The sequence below is a fragment of the Myxocyprinus asiaticus genome, chromosome 34 (assembly GCF_019703515.2).
Source record: "Myxocyprinus asiaticus isolate MX2 ecotype Aquarium Trade chromosome 34, UBuf_Myxa_2, whole genome shotgun sequence".
Lineage (NCBI taxonomy): Eukaryota > Metazoa > Chordata > Actinopteri > Cypriniformes > Catostomidae > Myxocyprinus > Myxocyprinus asiaticus.
The window spans coordinates 27,474,502-27,493,741 of NC_059377.1; the positions used below are offsets into that span (position 1 = coordinate 27,474,502).

The 19,240-nt window shown below is 36.5% G+C and overlaps 1 protein-coding gene across 1 annotated transcript in view; it reads right to left on the reverse strand.

Annotated features, from left to right (window-relative positions):
* The window catches only part of LOC127425389 (CUB and sushi domain-containing protein 3-like), a 701,868-nt gene that overhangs the window by 221,693 nt on the left and 460,935 nt on the right, over window positions 1–19,240 (reverse strand). The window contains exons 11-14 of the mRNA XM_051671320.1: window positions 11,465–11,568; window positions 10,252–10,364; window positions 5,296–5,478; window positions 1,767–2,093 (exon numbers count right to left, since the gene is read on the reverse strand). Coding sequence (XP_051527280.1) covers window positions 1,767–2,093; window positions 5,296–5,478; window positions 10,252–10,364; window positions 11,465–11,568 — 727 coding nt within the window. The remainder of the gene's footprint in view (window positions 1–1,766; window positions 2,094–5,295; window positions 5,479–10,251; window positions 10,365–11,464; window positions 11,569–19,240) is intronic.

Here is a 19,240-nt window from a genome sequence, read left to right on the forward strand (position 1 = left end):
GGTAAAAAGCCAGTGAATCTGCACTGTCCATCCTTTAACTCATTGTTTCTAAAGTTCACCAAGTGTCTGAAGTGTATGTTAGTCATTGAGAAGACACCAGAAAATGTAAGACGTGCATCAAAACTTTATCTGACGGTGACTGTTGCGTTTTGACTGATGCATGAGAAAAAAACGAACATGATTTCTTTTAGGAAAATTAGAAAAGGACACAAGAGCTAATTTTGTGATTTGAGCAGAGTGAATGGGAAAAATTGTGTTGAGCTCCACGTTTCGCAACATATTTTCCGGAGGGACAAATAAAATTACATAATGTGAAAAGATTGTCTATATTTTATTTCAAGAGTGTACTGTGGGATTACTGGCTTGCTAATGCAACCAGTTCTGTTGTATTTTGCCATATATTCAAGTCAGTTTCTTCTAATAATCCCAGATACATATGAACATGTTTAATACTTACTTCATAATTAATCAGCGCAACTAAATAGCATACATTTTCTGATGGGTAAATTACGCGTGACAGCAGTGAGTAAATGCAGCTGACATTCTCATCTCTGTGATTTAAACAGACATCACTTATCCCATGCGAATCAACGGTAAACCTTACAGAAATCCGCGGTAGGCTAATAAAATTATTTTACTTTACAGATGTATGTCCAGGAAACTAATCTGTGTTTTGAACTGCCTCTGCGCTCTCACCTCACTGTAGTCAGTTGTTGGAATCGGCACCTGTTTATCAGCTTGCGAATCACACAGAGCTTAAAAGCTGCCTCATCTCTGATAATCAACTCAGTTTAAAATCTTGGACCTAATACAGCCACCAACACACATAGTCTATTAATGTGGCCACACGCGAAATGTAGCGCATTCTGTTTGGAGCGGAAAGTGAGCGCCTTGTGAGCGGCAGGAGCACAATCTCTGAAACGCGCTCCTTGCTCCAGTGAAATTCTGATCGCTCCACTCCTGCTCACATGCTCTGCCCATAATGAGTCATTGTGAAGGAGTTGCTGAATGTATGTCCTGTCTGTAACAATAAACAAGAAATATAGAAATTATTTTGAATTTATTGAGCGGAAAAGTGTTATACTATTTAAGTAAAGTAATTAGTAATGTGATTACTTTTTCAATGAAGTAATTAGTAAAGTAACTAATTGTGATTACAATTTTAGATAATTAATTTGTAATTTGTAGTGGATTACTATTTGTATATAATTTACCCAGTACTATCACACGAGCATGATTGTGTGTATACAACAGTTCTATAAACGAGAAGTTTATATTGAGTAACTTACATTTTAGACACAATATGGCCAGTTATTTAGTCTAATTTTGCTCTGCTAACGGAAATTGTTCCAACCTAAGTAAAAGCTGAATCAAACGTTGCATGTCACAGAGCAATGCACAGAATGGCAACCTGTCTGGAACGCAGCAAACACAGAAATACTCAATGTTGGCACTCTTGGAATGCTGCTTGTCCAATTAGATTAAAGGAGCAGAACTAGCTGTTGTTGAGGTACATCATATTTGTGAAACCTTTCACTCAACATGCTAAATTACTATCATAAAAAGTAATCATAAAATCCACAAGTATGCTGCTACAAAACGAGTACCTGTTAAGGAAAAATGATAATTACCTTCTAATACACAATACATGCCTAAAATAAACATTATACATTTTTCATGCACAGTTCATGCTTCAAATATTCTTTATAAATGCTCCGTGCAGACATAATGCAAAATAAAGCCCCTTTCAGAAGTGTTACACGCACTGGTGTAGGTAATGTTGAAACCCCGGCCGGACATGGAGTGGTCTGCTTGGAATTCCAGCCGGAGAATGTTGTTGTTGCTGGTGAGATGGGATGGCACCTCCGCCCCTGTGAAACGGCCAAGCACAGACGAATCCAGCATCTCTCCATCCTTCACGGTCAGGATGTCATATGGAGCCTCTAGGTCAAAGTCATTGAAGGCTAGGTGGATACGGCTGCCAGGCTCTGATAGGATCAGCCACACACAGTTAAGGTTGTTTCCATAGCCGTCTGGGTAATCCGGAGAGAGGACTGTGCCCATGGGAGCAGTGAAGTTGGAAAGACAGGGAACTGAAATAATAAAATAAAATAGAATAGAATAAAGAGTAGCACTCATTTGCCTAGTATCTATTCTGTCTCTGTTTCAATTATTAAAGGGGCAGTTTACCAAGAAATAGAACAGAATAGAATAGAACTAATCTAAAGACTAACCAAATTAGATCACAAAAAGAAAATGTCCCCATGATGACTATTTTAGCTGTGTTGGACTGAATATAACATGTATATAATGTTTATATACAACCCCAATTTCAAAAAAGTTGGAACAGTATGGAAAATGCTAATAAAAACAAAAAGGATTTATTTGTAACAGTACTTTGTAACTGAAAGCCTAGTCTTTCAAGAGCAAGGATGGGTTGAGGATTGCCAATTTGCCAACAGATGCATCAACAAATAATCCAGCGCTTTGAGAACAATGTTCCTTAAAGACAAATTGGAAGAATTTTGGCCATTTCACCCTCTACAGTGCACAATATACAGTAGTTCAAGGAATCTGTCTTGGTGCGTTAAGGTCAAAGCCAAAAACCACTTCTGAATGCGTGTGATCTCTGATCACCCAGACGTCACCGTCTTAAAAAACGTAATGCGTCTATAATGGATATCATGACATGGGCTCAGGAATACTTCGGTGAAACTTTGTAAGTCAACCCCATTCGCTGCATGCACAGATGCAAGTTAAGGCTTTTCTATTCAAAGCAGAAGCCATACATCAACACTGTCCAGAAGAGTCACCAACTTTTCTGGGTTCAGTCTCATCTGAGATGGAAAGTTAAACAGTGAAATTGTGTTTTGTGGTCTGACGAGTCCACATTTTAAATAGTTTTTTATTTTTTATTTTATTTTTTGTAAAAAACAGCTGTTGTGTTGTCAGGGTCAAAAAGGATGGACCATGCAGAAAAGGACCATCCAAGCTGTTATCAGCATCAGGTTCAAAAGGCAGTGTCTGTCATGGTATGGGGGTGTGTCAGTGCCCAGACCTTGCGCATCTGTGAGGGCACCATTAATGCAGTTCAGTTAGGAAAACTCTAGGAGATAGATTAAAGATTTTTATTGATGATAATGACAGTGAAGTAAGCTTAGTTTTGGCGGACTAGATCTGCTTTATGCATGCTTCTGCTGCTTGACATGAGTCAATATGCTGCTGATGTTGGCACGAAAACATGATGCTGCTGAGACAGAAAAGACATGCTGCTGCTACTGTACCAACATCAAGATAAAGCCCCTGTATAAAGCAGATCTAGACAAGTGGTGCTGGTTATATATTTTGACACGAGGGAAAAGCTTCTGATTGGGTGTGAAGGATGAGGCACACCTGTTCAACCAATCAGCCAGAGCCATGTAGAGTTTCCTAACTGAACTTAATGGTCATAAACATAAAAAAACATTTTCAACAACATATGCTGTAATGCAGATGCCATCTTTTCCAGGGACATACCTGCATTTTCCAGCAGGACAACACCAAACCACATACTGCCATACATTCCAGGATACAAGTGCATGGCTGCATAAGCAGAGAGTGCGGGTGCTAGATTGGCCTGCCTGCAGTCCTGACCAATTGAGAATGTGTGGCACAGAATGAAGTGCAAAATATGGCAAAGAAGGCCACGTACAATTGCACAGCTGAAGACCTGCATAATGGATGAATGGGAGAAAATTCTGCTTGCTAAATTTAAACGTATGTCTTCAGTGCCCAAATGCTTAATAAGAAGAATTGGTTACACAGTGGTAAACACTTGACTGTCCCAACATTTTTGGAGCATCTTGCAATCACCTGATTTGAAATCAGTGTACATTAAAAACAAAAACAAAAATCAATTAAATTCACAAGGTAAAACAAATGATGTGTTGTTGTAGGGCTTTCAATATAGCACAGGGTGAATACAATTTACAAAGCACTATGTAATATTTGCTTTTATAAGCATTTTCCATTCTGTTCTAACTTTTTTGGAATTGGGGTTGTAAAAGCATGCTATGTCATTCACCAGTAATGTATAGTATAATAAAAATAAAGCATTTAGCCATGTGCATGTCTTTAATTTGCCATATGGAGACTCTCATTCTGCTGATAATTAGGTTTCATGGTTTCTGAAAAATTGTGTTTATGCCAGAGATAGACTTCAGGCTATCTGATTTGTTTACTCTTCCAATTAGATGCGGAGAAAGTCTGGCTATGCATTTTAAAGCAACTAAAACAGCCTACAGGTGAAGAATCAAAACATAGCAGCTGTCACTGTAGCTCAATCAGTCTGAATAAATCCAGATTGGCTTCATATAGAAGCCAATTATATCAGCTGCTTTTTACCTCAGAAAACTCTGCATGAATTTGGAAGAAAAGGTAAAGACTGGAAAGTTCATAAAATCTAGTGATACAGAATTGCTTGTGACATAAAAATTTGACTGTATAAGATGGTACTTGAAGATGTAACTTTTTGAATTCAACAGATTTGAGGACGTTGTAGTAAAACTATTCTTCCTTACATTAATCAGACTAAAAATCTAGATCAGTGGTTCTAAACTGGTGGGTCGTGACACACAAATTGGTGGCAGGTCTGTTCTGATAGGTTCAGTGAACTAACCACATAACTGTTTGTAGATAGGAAAATAAATGACCTTTTACAAGGGAAGATAAAATGCTTATCACATTTTTTTGTTGACGTCAAAGGCCATGCATCCAATTAAACTCTATAATATTTTGGTGCAATTCATCTGTCACTTTTTTCCAGTATGGACAGGACGCGTGACATGAACTAAAGTATACAATGTAAATAAACAAACAATAAAATGACCCAGACTATATGCAATATTTGCAAAGAGGATAAACATTGTTTGGTCCAACCACAATTTGTTTTGCACAGTGAATTATTTGCTGCTAACAACATGAATCCACTGATATTCAAGACAACCAAAATTGCCAATTTTCTTATTTTGCATATTGTTGGCCCTACAGTAATATATTTCAATGCTCAATTTTAAGGAAATTTTTGGTTACTTTCGTATGATGAAAAAAAATTCGTGGTACTGTGTTGGGTTGACACTTGATGTCCTATGTAAAATCTGGGTCCTAAAACAAAAGCAGTTGAGAACCACTGATCTACTGTAAATGATCTAAGATTGTTGTACAAACTATTCATACAAACATGGACAGAAACAACATTTCCATAGGCATTAATCAGTTATTAAATGTAAAATATAATGTATTGTTGACAGTACTCACAAATGCAGATGGGTATGTTGGCAGACCACTGGTTGTTATTCTGGCAGGATATTGTTTTCTCTCCAATTAATTCAAAGCCAAACTGGCACTCAAAGCGAAGTACATCACCATTAGAGAAACCATCTCCTTCCCTCATTCCATACAAAGGTGTGCCTGGGTCCCCACAGCTCTCCTTGTCAATTTCTATTGAGAAAGTATTTAAATAGGATGGATCACCAAACATTACTTGTCTTCTTTCACTGCTACATCTGTCATGGAAGAAACTCAGATGTGTCTTCATTGACAGTATCAGATCAGACGTCTCATTTTGAGAAATAAAAAGTTGATTCATTGACACAAGTACATGAGGAATATGGACTTCTGTGCTACAAGCAAACTACTTAATACTTCCTGCTGTACAATCCACCTTAAGATGGTAGATGTGTTTTGGAACATGGTAGCAAGTTGACCAGCTACCATTTTCCAAAATGCAGCCTGACCACCTTAAGCTGGTATAACCAGTTGGTTGCTGGTTTGTTGCTGGTCCAAGATTCTCTACCAACTTTGGCCAGCTAATAACCAGCTTGGACCAGCTAATGACCAGTTTGGACCAGATAATAATGGCTTGGACCAGCTAATGACCATCTTGGACCAGTTAATGACCTGCTTGGACCAGCTAACGACCGGGTTGGATTAGCTAACAACCAGCTACGATTAGAACATGGCAGTGCAATACTGCAGATATTGTTGGCTTTTGTATGATGAATTGCTTATGTTCCTAATTTCGTAAGTCACTTTGGATAAAAGCGTCTGCTAAATGACTAAATGTAAATGTAACCTGCTTACAACCAGCTAACGAGTAGCTTGGACCAGCTAAAGAACAGCTAATGATCAGCTTGGACCAGCTAATGATCAGCTAATAACCAGCTTGGACCAGATAATAGCATGCTTGAACTAGCTAACAACCAGCTTGGATCAACTAACAAACAATTTGGGCCAGTTAATGACCAGCTTGGACCAACTAGAGACCATCTATTTTACCATGTTCCAAAACTCAGCTTTCAGCCTTATCTGGACATTCCAGCAGGGCTGGCTTTCCAACCAGAGAACGTTAGGCAATGAAATGGCACTGAACTCAACTGCATAAGTCTATTGTGCATGGATTTCAACAGATGTCAAACACTAAGTTCTTTCCCCACTTAGAGGAAGCTGAGTGGAACAGAATGCCAACAGAAGTCCTGCCTAGATAAGCTCCAGTACTTCTGTATGAGAAAGTGTCTGGGCTCTCTGAAGGTGAAGCCAGCCAGGCAGGACACCCTTGTACCAACCCCCCTCTTACTAAATTACATATAACACCAAATCAAAGTTTGAGCATGTGGAAAGGGGGGATATCTCTTGAGATATAATGGAGGTCTTTGGCCAATGCTCGGTGTATGGCATTAATTTCCAACATGACAGTCTCTTTATGACTACCACAAGGCTTTACTTCTTTGGTTAATCAGAAGGGGTAGCTGGGGGAAGGTTAGGCTATATTTATTGCTTTGTATTTATGATGGTGCAAAAATTAGAGTACAGATTGTCTGCAGGAGCTTGTGGCATGTGAATAATCCCAGCCAACGCTACACTTTACTGTGAGGCCAGCATGTCAGATGGGACCCTCTACACTCCTAAAGCAGTGCATAATGTGATGGGTGCTTTGTGCTCTTGTATACCTGAGGACCTTTCTGTTCAATTGGGTTAACAAGCTATCCAATCAAATACAATAGGTTGATTCTGTATGTGCAAGCCCACACTGCCCACTCAGGGGAAGTTGGGGTCCTCTGTTTTTCTTCCTGAAATAGCCTGGGAATTATAGAGTATCAGTGAACTTTGGCATGTAATACATCAAAAACCATAGTGAGAATTCTGCACATTTACCATGCAGCAGGACTCATTAAGTCAGCTTTCACATGAAAGTTTATAAATAAATTTAATCTCAAAACCATTTCTTATTCATTGGAAAATGGCAAGTAATTTATCTCTCCTACTGTGTATCTCTTGGATATTGTTTCATTTCAGTAATGCTGACTTTATCTATCTCAAGAAAGTGCCCATTATCGCAAAGTCAAGTTTTACCTGCAGTCAACGCACAAAACAAGGCACTTTTAAAACAAAAGTTCACATGAGTCAAGTACACACAAGCAAACTCCCAGGCAGATAGCAGCTGTAATTCTTGGAAACATTAAATTCAATTAGGTTTTGATGTTGAAAAGCTTTGGCCAATCAGAATGCACACAAAGCCACATCATTTACTAGGGTGTTTACTAAAGCTCTGCTATGGATAATCAATGGCAAACTGCACTGCACTTTAGGCCATGCCAAATTACTCTAAAATTTAGAATTACATAATATTTTTGCTGACTATTATGAAGTCATGAAGAGATACATTTAGTTTAAATTCAAATTCACCACTTTTTACCAGCTATTAGCAGTTGAGTTTACCCACTATTACTAAATGCAATGTTTGACTTGCATTTAGTAAGCAGTGCAGGTTCTAGGCTAGCACTTCCCTTGTTGGAGGGTTATAATCATAGTAGCACAGAAAACTAAACAAAGTTATTAAATATATGTATTGTTTAAAGCTCTTACTGATATCAAAAATAAATTGAGGTACAGTGTGATTAAATAAATAAATAAATAAAATGCAGATTTATCCGACAAATATATTGTGCTTGTGTGTTTGTGGAAAACCTAAAGTCTAAAAACCTAAAACCCAATCCAAAAAGTTGTGGCTTAAAACTTTCTGTGGTTGAATTGAGATGCCTTTATGCCTTAAAAGCCTTAAACTAAATGGCTAATGCCATCACCAGAGCATAGAATGAACAATAAGACACTAGACTTTAGACAGATTTAATGTTAAGATGTTAATGTAATGATAAGATGTTAATGTAATCAATACAAATCATGGAAAAACTTGCTCAATTGCAGACTTTCCTTTTAATGTTAATTTGTACCTTTGGGCTAAAGTAAATGTGTTACGTTTTATGCCAATAAAATTGTTTGTCACAAGAAATAAGAACATAATACACCATCAAAGTTCAAATACATGGCTATTTATTCATCAATATAAAATGACAGATGTAGTATACTAATAAACAAAATACAAGTGATAAACTTTATCACCATAAGCACAAGTAATGACCCATGTAGATTTAACATTTTTCATAGACATCAGAGTAACGGATTTCATTTATATTGTAAGTGTAAACTTTTAGATGAGATGAACTATGCTAAACTATAATCTCCACTGTGCTCTAGATTTAGGCTAGTTTTGAATACATTTGAAGCAAATGCACTCTTCAGTTTCTGCCTTTTTTTAAACTATGCAATTCTTCTCAGAGATTTATGCCATGGCCCCAACCAAAAGCTTTATAAAAAAGTTAACTTTCATTTCAAATCACCATTTTAAAGATGTTATCATGTCTGTTTCATGTTGAAGTGACCCTTTTGTGTAAAATCATTGCCTGACAGGTAAATGAACAGTTGGAAAGAAGACAACGGAAGCCCTCAATATGACTTCCATTCAGTGCAGGAGTTCTGTGAAGGATTAACGTGTTCAGTTTGTGATTGGATTTATCAAAGGGCCTATGATTTATATCACTCACATCATGTATCGTTTGGCTCCTTAATATGTTCTGAATTACATCTATCATTTGGAACACTTAGCACTTAGGTCTACATAGCAAAATCTGCCTTGCAAAATCTTTTTCAATGGTAAGCCAACAATATTCTTCAGTTAAAACTGGAATTCTCCAAATAATATGGAACTATTCTAAAGTATGACTGTGACTGAATTTTCTGAATATTCTGAAAGATAATATACAAATAAAAAAATAAAAAATGTGAGATTGTCAGATTGTTTATGGCCCAAGTTATAGATATTTGTATCCCCTCATGTACTGTATGGCCATCCCAAACTGAAACATACACATCTATGATTGACAGGTCCCATTAGATCTGTCTAGAAGCTGAAAATTGAGAAACTACTCTGATTGTCTGTGCCATATTTAGGATGAATTATAACAGGTGTAGAGAGAGAGTAAAAGGCAAATTTAATGCAATCTGCAGTATTATGCAAGTCTCTCCCAGGGATATCATATAGTAATCTCTCTTTTGTTTTTTAAATCTGGTCTTGCACTTTGGGAGATTCATTTGCTCTCTCCTTTGCTCTCTCCATCAACCTCCATCCTTCTCTCTCATTATGCTGAATGGCATGGCTGTTCATCACCCAGACACTAATTTATTACAAAACCTTGAGGGAGGAGAGATAATCAAAGATATGGGTTTTGTAGGGATTGCTGTTTCTATCAATTGAATGTACCTCATGTGTTTGGGATGAAATTTAGGTGCCATGCCTTCAACAGAGACCTCTGAAGTGATTTGTGGGAACTGCTTTAATTTAATGCGGACTGACTACTAAGCATGTACGCCAAATTATCTTGCAAAAACAGTTGCAAGTCCAGGTAAATAATGATTTTTGGCCTTTGATTTCGAAAGTCACTTGCAGTGGTTTTTAAAAATACTCAATCAGAAAACAAAGACGAATGTTTAACCTTTGATTGGATCTGGGCTGATGCCAGGCAGGTTGTTTGTACAGTTTTGCTTTGGCTTTCTTCTTTCATTTTTTTTTCAGATTCTCATTCATATGCTCTCTCACATGCTTGTTTTATCATTCTGTTTGTTTGCTGTTAGAAATAAATCTTTTTGTATGTGTGTGTTTTTTATTTTTTATTTACCCACAAATTCCTCTATTGTTGACCGCATTGCTTTTGTGTTACTCAAAAGGTTAATTCAAATGATTGCGATCTAATCTTGACATCATTTTCTTCCTTGGAGTAACTCCAGTTCCTAGATCTTTTCACCCTTTTTACTTTTTTGGACCATTCACAAAGGGACAAAACATTATTTTCAAAGTCTTTTGAAATGTCTTTCAGGTACCTTTGTAGTTGATCTTGAAGCCTATAGATCCTACACTTTCATCTGACTGGAGATGAAGCCACATCTGATGGGTCATACTGACGATGAGGTCTGGCACAAAGCTACCAGTCAGACTGAGAAGAAGAAAGTGATTGGTCACAGACGAACAAAGCAGAAGACTAAAACAAGAACACTGTATGTAATTGTCATAACTTTAAAGTTGAATCATGTAGACTCAGACTGAATCTGTAGAAAAATGGGTGCACACTGTGCAATTTTTGTCATGAGGATACTAAGAAAATTTTAGAGATCAGAAAAGATTTCTTTGATAGTAAACAAAATTGGCAGTCTTGGATGGTTTTGAATGGACATAATGTGCTCACAGTCGGCTGATTAATTTCCTTTGCGATGAATCCTGTTCTCTGTTGAAGTTCTTGTTATTCAGCATTCCCTTCAAGTTATAATGTTGTATTACCAAAATTAAGTTTCAAAGTTTTCTTCAAAGTACAAACAGTTCATGACCTCTTTTGCCCAGCCAAAACTGACTTTGGACAATTAAACCTTGTTTCTTTCTTTTCTTTTTAATTTTTTCCCCCAGGCAAAAATATTGGCAAATAAGCACAACACCTTGCTTAGGTTTGTGCAGCATCCTTTTAATTTCAGGTGTAAATAAGGATATCAGAACAAATGTGGACAGGTGACTTACAGTAAAGATTTAAAAAGTCCATTTGACCACAGTCTTAGCTAAGATGTGTAAAGACAGTTGATATTGCAAAGTTTACCAAGATTTCACTGGGGTCAAAAGGTACAATCTGGTAAGCAACAATCATAAAAACTAATACATCATAGTGCCTTTAGACACTAGTGAGTTTTCTACAGTACCATAATTGTTCATGACTGAAGACAAACATATCTGATTTAGTATTAGAGTTTGGCCATTAGTATTAGAGTTAATGACGAAAAGCAAAAAGTTGACAACAAACATCTAAATGGTTGCAGAACCAGTTTTACTATAATTTTACACTTAATATGATTTATACAAGCTGGATATTCTTTTCCAGCACCCTTTATTGTTTTTGGAATATCATTTTTATCATCCAAACATTGCCCTGGGCAACGGATGGTTGAAATTAATTTGGTTCCAGTAACAACAAAGAATGTTGATCCAACAATTTATCTACTTCTGCAAATGATGGATCATTTTACCATTCCAGACTGTGGATAAGACACTCACACTTGCAAGATAGTTTTAGGGTCTCCCACTTCTCCTCCATCACCGATGGTTAGTGTGTCATAGCCCAGTTCCAGGTCAAACTCCTCAAAGTTAATCTGAATCACCTGTCGACAGAAATGAGGCATAATGCTTAGTGATGTGTCAAATGAACTGAATAAAACTTTATGGCTCTTGCATAATTGAATTCCCATCAGCTGACTGAAATTGAGATACAAAAGACTGCCAGTACTCAACTCTTTACTGGATTTTGCGGAGAAGAAAAAAAAAAACTTCACCTGTACTAATAAAAGTTCCCGTAAATGTTTCCAATCGCAATTTGTCAAAATTGCACCCAAGTTTGCTTTAAGCATTTGAGCATGATAACATCGAACAAATTTCATATATCAAAATGAAGAAAGGTTTTAAAGAATTGTTTTTTTTTTTCACATAATTCAATACTTTTTTGGTAACACCTTATTTTACAGTGCTTGTGTTACTGTGTATTAACATTAGTAAGTACTGTGTAATACTAATTAGCATGTAAAAGCTTATTATCCAAGTACACATTGAACCATTTCTGAAATTAGTTGTTTAATGGGGACATTTTTTTTAAAGTGTCTGCTTCCCCTTCCTCTTTTGCTTGCCTTTTGTCCTTGTTAATCCAAATGAAAAACAAAAACAAAAACGAATCATACACTGTGGAGTTGGAGGCGGGGTCGAGTGCCGAATTGTGAATGGAGAGCGAGACCGGGAGATGAGCGCATTAAGGAGATACACCTGTGAGCAATTTTACTAACAGCTGTTCTGTGTTGCAGTGAGAGGCGACAGAGAGATAAAGGGGAGCTGAGAGTCACAGAGGAGAGGAAGTGCCACGTGCCATTCTGTGTGTGTGTGTGCTTGTCAGCACTGAAAAGTGTGAAATGGAATAAATACAGGGAACATGGAATATTTATCTGGCTCGCCACTTCCTCATTTATTGATAAAGCAGGAACCTGTTACAGTGGTGGCAAAACCCAGGATATTTGAGGAAGAAGCACCATCATGGAGTCCTCGCCATAAGCCAAAGTCATCAAGGCTCTTGCCGGCATCCACCAGACACAACATCAAGCCCTCTTGGACGTATGTGCGGAGCAGGAGCAGCATTTCCAGGTCCTGCTCCAAGCCCAGGCAGAAGACTGACAGGTATTACAGAGCTTGGTGGCCCAGGGAAGTACTCCAGCCACAACCCCGGCCGCAGCCATAGCCCCGACCCACATCACGCTTGCGAAGATCAAGGCCTTCATCAAGCTCTTCAAGCGGGCGGCTGAAGCATGGGGCTGGCCTAACTCCCAGTGGGCAGCCCGATTGCTGCCCTTGCTGTCCGGGGAAGCCCAGCTCATGACCCAACAACTTCAGGACGCTTTTTCAGGACCAATACCAGGCGATGGAGGTAGGGATGTTGGTTTGGGTCCCTGATGTGCCACAGGCTGCCCCTGATCGAGCAGGGACATACAGGATACCAGTGAGTATACAAGGGGGTACATACCAAGCCTTGGTGGATTCAAAGGAAGTGCCACGTGCCATTCTTTGTGTGTGTGTGTGTGCTTGTCAGCACTGAAAATTGTGAAACTGAATAAATACGGAGAACATGGAATATTTATCTGGCTCGCCGCTTCCTCATTTATTGATAAAGCAGGAACCTGTTACATACACATTAAGCACAGCACAATCAATTAATTCAAAATGTAGTTATTTCTGGACTAGACCATCTCTTGGATAACTGAGATTTTGTAAAGGATGATCAGGGCTTTAGAAATAGGGATTATAGGTGAATAAGAACCACAGGCCTGAACTTTCTATGTAAATTAACCCATCGAGATGTCCTGGGTGGACTAAGTTGCCATGGCGATGGGTTCTTCACCATGGCCAAGGCTTAGCAGATTTGGATGTTTGAGAGCTACTTAGGATTGATGACTGATGCTTAGACAGCATCTCAGCACAAATAATAAAGTTGTTTTCCATATAACTGAAAACAAAATACTCCAGAGTCCCTGTCTCACTAAAGGTCACCAAGTAACATATGCAGTGGCACAGCGGAGGTGCAGAATATAACAAGATGAAAAAGCTGGGAATGAGACTTTAGATACAAATTGCTTTTTTTCAAGCTAATCTAGGACAAGCCTGCCCTGATAACTAATTTTAAAGGGATAGTTCACTCAAAAATTACAATTATGTCATCATTTACTCCCCTCATGCTGTTCTAAACCTGTATGAATTCCTTTCTAATGTGGAACACAAAAAGAGATGTTAGACAGTTGGTTAGCATCAGTCAACATTCACTATAATTACACTATACTACATTGCATCTTTTTCTTTCTTCCCTTTTTTTTTTGTCAAATGTGAATGGTGACTGAGACTAACATTATGCCTAACAATCCTTTTGTGTTCCACAGAAGAAAGTAAGTCGTATGTGTTTGGAACAACATAAGCCTGAGTATATAAAGCCATAAACCTTATACCAGATCAGCCTAATTTCTCCCTTAACAAATAGGACACATCAAAACAAGAACTTGTATTCAGTGACTTCCCTGCCTGCCTGCGGTTGTCATGGTGATTGGAGTCACAAGCTAATGCTTTTGTTAAAGAGAGTGAGTGAGGTTCTGAGGGCAGAGTTTTGAATGACAAAGAAATAAAGTAATAGAGCAGAACTATGACATATTATGAAATTTGACCCAGTGTGGAAAAAAAGGCTTTCTTTTTCCCTTTTTTTCCATTGTGAGCATGTGATGCATCATTTTGACAGGAATTTGTTTTAAAAGCTAGTCCTTCGTACAGCCACTGAGTCACCACTCAAACTGCATTCAGAAATGAATCTCTTTTGGCCCAATGCAATTTCCATAAATTAAAAAATATTAAACAAAATCCCAGACATACCCAAAAATCTCATTATCAATACTAAATATTGACCACTTGAGCACTTGACCATAATGACAAAAATATATACAAACTGTAAGTATATACACAGTTTATATATATTCACATTACCAGTCAAAAGTTTTGAAACACTTGACCGAAATGTTTCCCATGATCTTAAAAATCTTTTGATCTGAAGGCATATGCTTAAATGTTTGAAATTAGTTTTGTAGACAAAAATATAACTGTGCCACATTAATTTATTTAATTATAAATCTAAAATTTAATTAAAAAAGTTTTTGAAATTGATGACTTGGACCAAATAATAAAGAAAAGCAGCCAATAAGTGCCCAAACTAGATAGGAACTCCTTCAATACTGTTTAAAAAGCATCCCAGGGTGATACCTCAAGAAGCTGGTTGAGAAAATGTCAAGAGTACATTTCTGAAAATTCTAGGCAAAGTGTGGCCACTATGAAGACGCTAAAATATAACACAGTTTTGATTTATTTTGGATTTTTTAGTCACAACATAATTCCCATATTTCCATTTCTATTATTCCATAGTTGTGATGACTTTACTATTATTCTAAAATGTGAAAAAAATAAAAAAATTAAGAATGAGTAAGTGACCCTAAACTTTTGAACGGTAGTGTGTATATATATATATATATATATATATATATATATATATATATATATATATATACACACACACACACACACACACACACACACACACACACACATTATATTATTCTTGTTTTACTGTAATATTTCTTGGATAGTATTATTCTGATGCAGTTGAAACTTTGTAATGCAGCACTTTTGTACTACTGTCTCCTTAAGATGAATCACTTATGTTGTATTACTCCTCTTATGTAAGTCTCTTTAGATAAAAGCATCAGCCAAATGAATAAATGTAAATGTAATGTGAATTTTATAATGTTAATTCATAATTATTTAAAATAGTTATTTAAATTAATTAACATAAAATTCACAATTATTTAAATTGTGAAGTACATTTGAAAAGTACATTACAGTTGTAACTAAGTATCCATCAAGGTAGCATTTGTATGTTGACTTTATTTTATGTTGACTTTGATTGAAACATATATATACAGGGTTGGGAGGGTTACTTTTAAAATTTATTCCACAACAGATTACAGAATACATGCTGTAAAATGTAATTTGTAACGTATTTCGTTAGATTACTTTGGGTTACTTCTTCAGCACTGGTAGATTTTTTCACTTGTTTTGACTATAAAAACTCTGCCAGTACAGTAAGACAAAATACACATGTTAAAAATACATTCTCTGAAAAACCTAAATATCTTATGCAGTGTTGTTTCTAAACCAAGATCAATCAAATTGATCTTGTTTCAAGGATTTTTAGATATTTTTTTTTTTACAGGAAATCAATACAAAAATTATCATCAAGAATACGATTTTTGCCCTAATATCAAAGGTCTTACTAGAACAAAAGAAATTATGATCCAATGTGAATTTTCTTGATTAAAAAATATGATCGTGCCTGGTAACGTGCATGTAAAATGGCTAGAAATAGCATTTTAGCTTAGCGTAAAGCTGACAATTTACACAAGGTTTATTTCTGTTTCTTCTGCTCCAAACTTCAGACTTACTTCTCTGTCTGCTCGTATTAATGCAACACATCATAAGAAAGTGTTTCACCGCTGTTCAAATGCACTTTGGATCACATCATTTATATGTATAAATGTTGTCCATCTGAAAGGACTAAATATTAAATGAAACAAATGACAGTAAAATGCAAAGTAATCTCTTCAGTAATCAAAATACTTTTTGAATGTAACTGTATTCTAATTACCAATGATTTAAATTGTAACTGTAGTGGAATACAGTTACTTATATTTTGTTTTTTGAATACGTATTCCTGTTACTTGTATTTCGTTACTCCCCAACCCTGTGTGTGTGTGTATATATATATATATATATATATATATATATATATATATATATATATATATATATACACACTATATTGCCAAAAGTATTCGCTCATCTGCCTTTAGACGCATATGAACTTAAGTGACATCCCATTCTTAATCCATAGGGTTTAATATGACGTCGGCCCACCCTTTGCAGCTATAACAGCTTCAACTCTTCTGGGAAGGCTTTCCACAAGGTTTAGGAGTGTGTTTAAGGGAATTTTTGACCATTCTTCCAGAAGCGCATTTGTGAGGTCAGACACTGATGTTGGACGAGAAGGCCTGGCTCGCAGTCTTCTCTCTAATTCATCCCAAAGGTGCTCTATTGGGTACATTGGGACATTTCACCCCATGCTTCCTGTAGCATATAAAGTATAAATTAATGTATATATAAATGCTGATATTCAGAGAGCAGGGTGGCCGATAGGTTGATACAATGCCGATATATGTAATATTGTAAATAACATAAACATAAAATTGCAAAAAAAAATAATAAACTCTTATTTAGCAATGTATATACTCAATTTCACACAAATTTGTAAAAAAAAAAAAATATATACATAAAAATAATAATAATCTTGTATTTTAAATGGTAGATAGCAGTTTCTACTGATTTCTGTTTAGTCATCAAATTTTAGTAATTTATTTGCACGTGAAGAAATTGTTAATATATTAGAAAGAAGGAAATAACAGTACACAGTAGTCCAGCAACAATGGATGGCATGTCCATGTTAGCAATCGCATTTACTCAAAAAATACAGAATCACACCAATTGTACATACAGTGCATAGTGAATGGACATTTACTTATGGCACACGTGAAGTGCTTTTACCTTGAATTTGCACCAGAGACTATTTAGCATAGCAGGGCCATTTCTATTAAAAGGAATGGGAGAAATTAGAACTCCCAACAGCAGCCAATGGTCAACGGATGTAGATAGCAAGTCCCGCCTTCCAGGTAAAAGAGCCAATCACCTTTTAGATACAGACATAGCCTGTCAATCAATTTGAGAACGTGCATATGCATTAGCTATAAAAGCTGGGAAAGTTGCATTTTTTTAGTGTAATCTGAGGTAAAGAAGCACCACTTATGATACCAGTGTTGTCAGATTTTACTGCTGATTTGAAATATGTTTTTTGATCACAATCTTGACCAACTGTTTTGGAGATTTCAGTCTTTCCCCATTCAAGTAGATAGGAGCTGTACTGGCATGATTGGAAATAGCCTCTGGGGAGCATCCCAAACATGGCCGACAGTGGACTGACTTGCTAGAAAGACTTTGGTTGCACTCATGTGGATCCAGGGAGCAGCAGCAATCTCCTGACAGTTTAAACAGCCTGGATCACCTGCTTGGATTGTGACCACTGACCATCATGATTTATGAATTAGAGGAACTTTTGATTCTGATCCTGAAGTTTTGATTCTGGCTGATAGAGTACACGCTTCAGATGAAGATATTAGATGAGAGCTCGATGGGAAGAAAATGCTGGATTTTCATGAGGTTTGTGAATTACATCTATTTAAACAAGATATCTGCATATTTGCAAACAGTATATAATAGAAGTTTTATTGATATTTGCCTTTTATCATTAGAAAAGAAAGTTAAAAGTGACAGGGAACTGCTGAGGAGAGGCTGTTAGAATACATGCTTTAGAGGTACTGTAATAAATGAGCGCTCCACAGGATGCTGGATCTGCTCAATTTGTGAGGTTGGTTTATTACATCTGTTTAAATGAGATATGTTCATATTAGCAGACGGTATATATGATATTAGTTTTATTGATATTTGCCTTTTTATCATTAGACAAGACAGTTAAAAGTTACAGGGAACTGTTGCAGAGTGAGAGGGAGAATGAAACACTTTAACATTATGAGCTCAAATGCGTCTGCCGCAGCTCTGATGTGTGGACCATTTAAATGACACTGTGTTGTACACTGGTCTGTTATTGTAGTAACATGATGCACATAACAAGAAAATGAACCGAGACTGGTCGTTTACATGTCTCAGTCGCCTCACATGCAAGCATGCGATTTTCAGCGCCCTCAAGGAAAAAAAAATCGGCCAAACAGGAAAATGTATTGGTGATGCAGATAATAAAATAAGTCAGAATATCGGCCGATTTATTGGCCTCGGCGATATATCGGTCGATCATTGTCTGAAATAAGAACCAGAAATTTCTTCGTTTAAAACAAAAACACTGGCTAAGTACATCGGATAAGAATTAGGGGTGCCACTTTACCACTTTTTCTCTTCCGATCCAATTCCGATATCTGAAATCTCAGTATCGGCCGATACCGATCCCGATCCGATACCAGTGGTGTTGTTTTTTTTTGCATAATCAGTTTAGAATATCTTTACATTACTGTGTGGAACTAATTAGGGGTACTCTGTAATATGAAAAGAAACACAAACCTCTAACTACACATTTCAAATTAAATGTATGCAGTAACCTATTAAGAAAAACTTTATTGTTAACTAGTTTACTGGATAATGTAGCAGCAAAATTCTTCAGTAGAAAAGTCTTCAGTAGAAAATAAGCCCGTTTTCTTTGCAAAAAGTTTTCAACTTGTATCTGGACTTTAAATGATTCAGATCTCTTTTTTGTTCAATTTAGTTGTAAGATATCAGTCCACTTTTCATTCGCATAGTTATTTTTTGGATCCCATTCAACTTAAATATTGTTATAATTTGTAAGCAAATAATAATGATTATAACAATAAATTATTATTATTATTATTATTATTATTATTATTATTATTGACTTAAAAATTTTAAATACAACAGTAATATATTCAATCAAGCACCTTTAACTTTAAAACCTTCGGGCTTTTATTTTGATATTCTGAACTCTGCAGGAAGTCCTGTAAGTGGTATATAGGTGAGTTCACAGTAGTTTAATTTGCTTATTCAAACTGTGGTTAAATGTTCGGTTCTAAATGC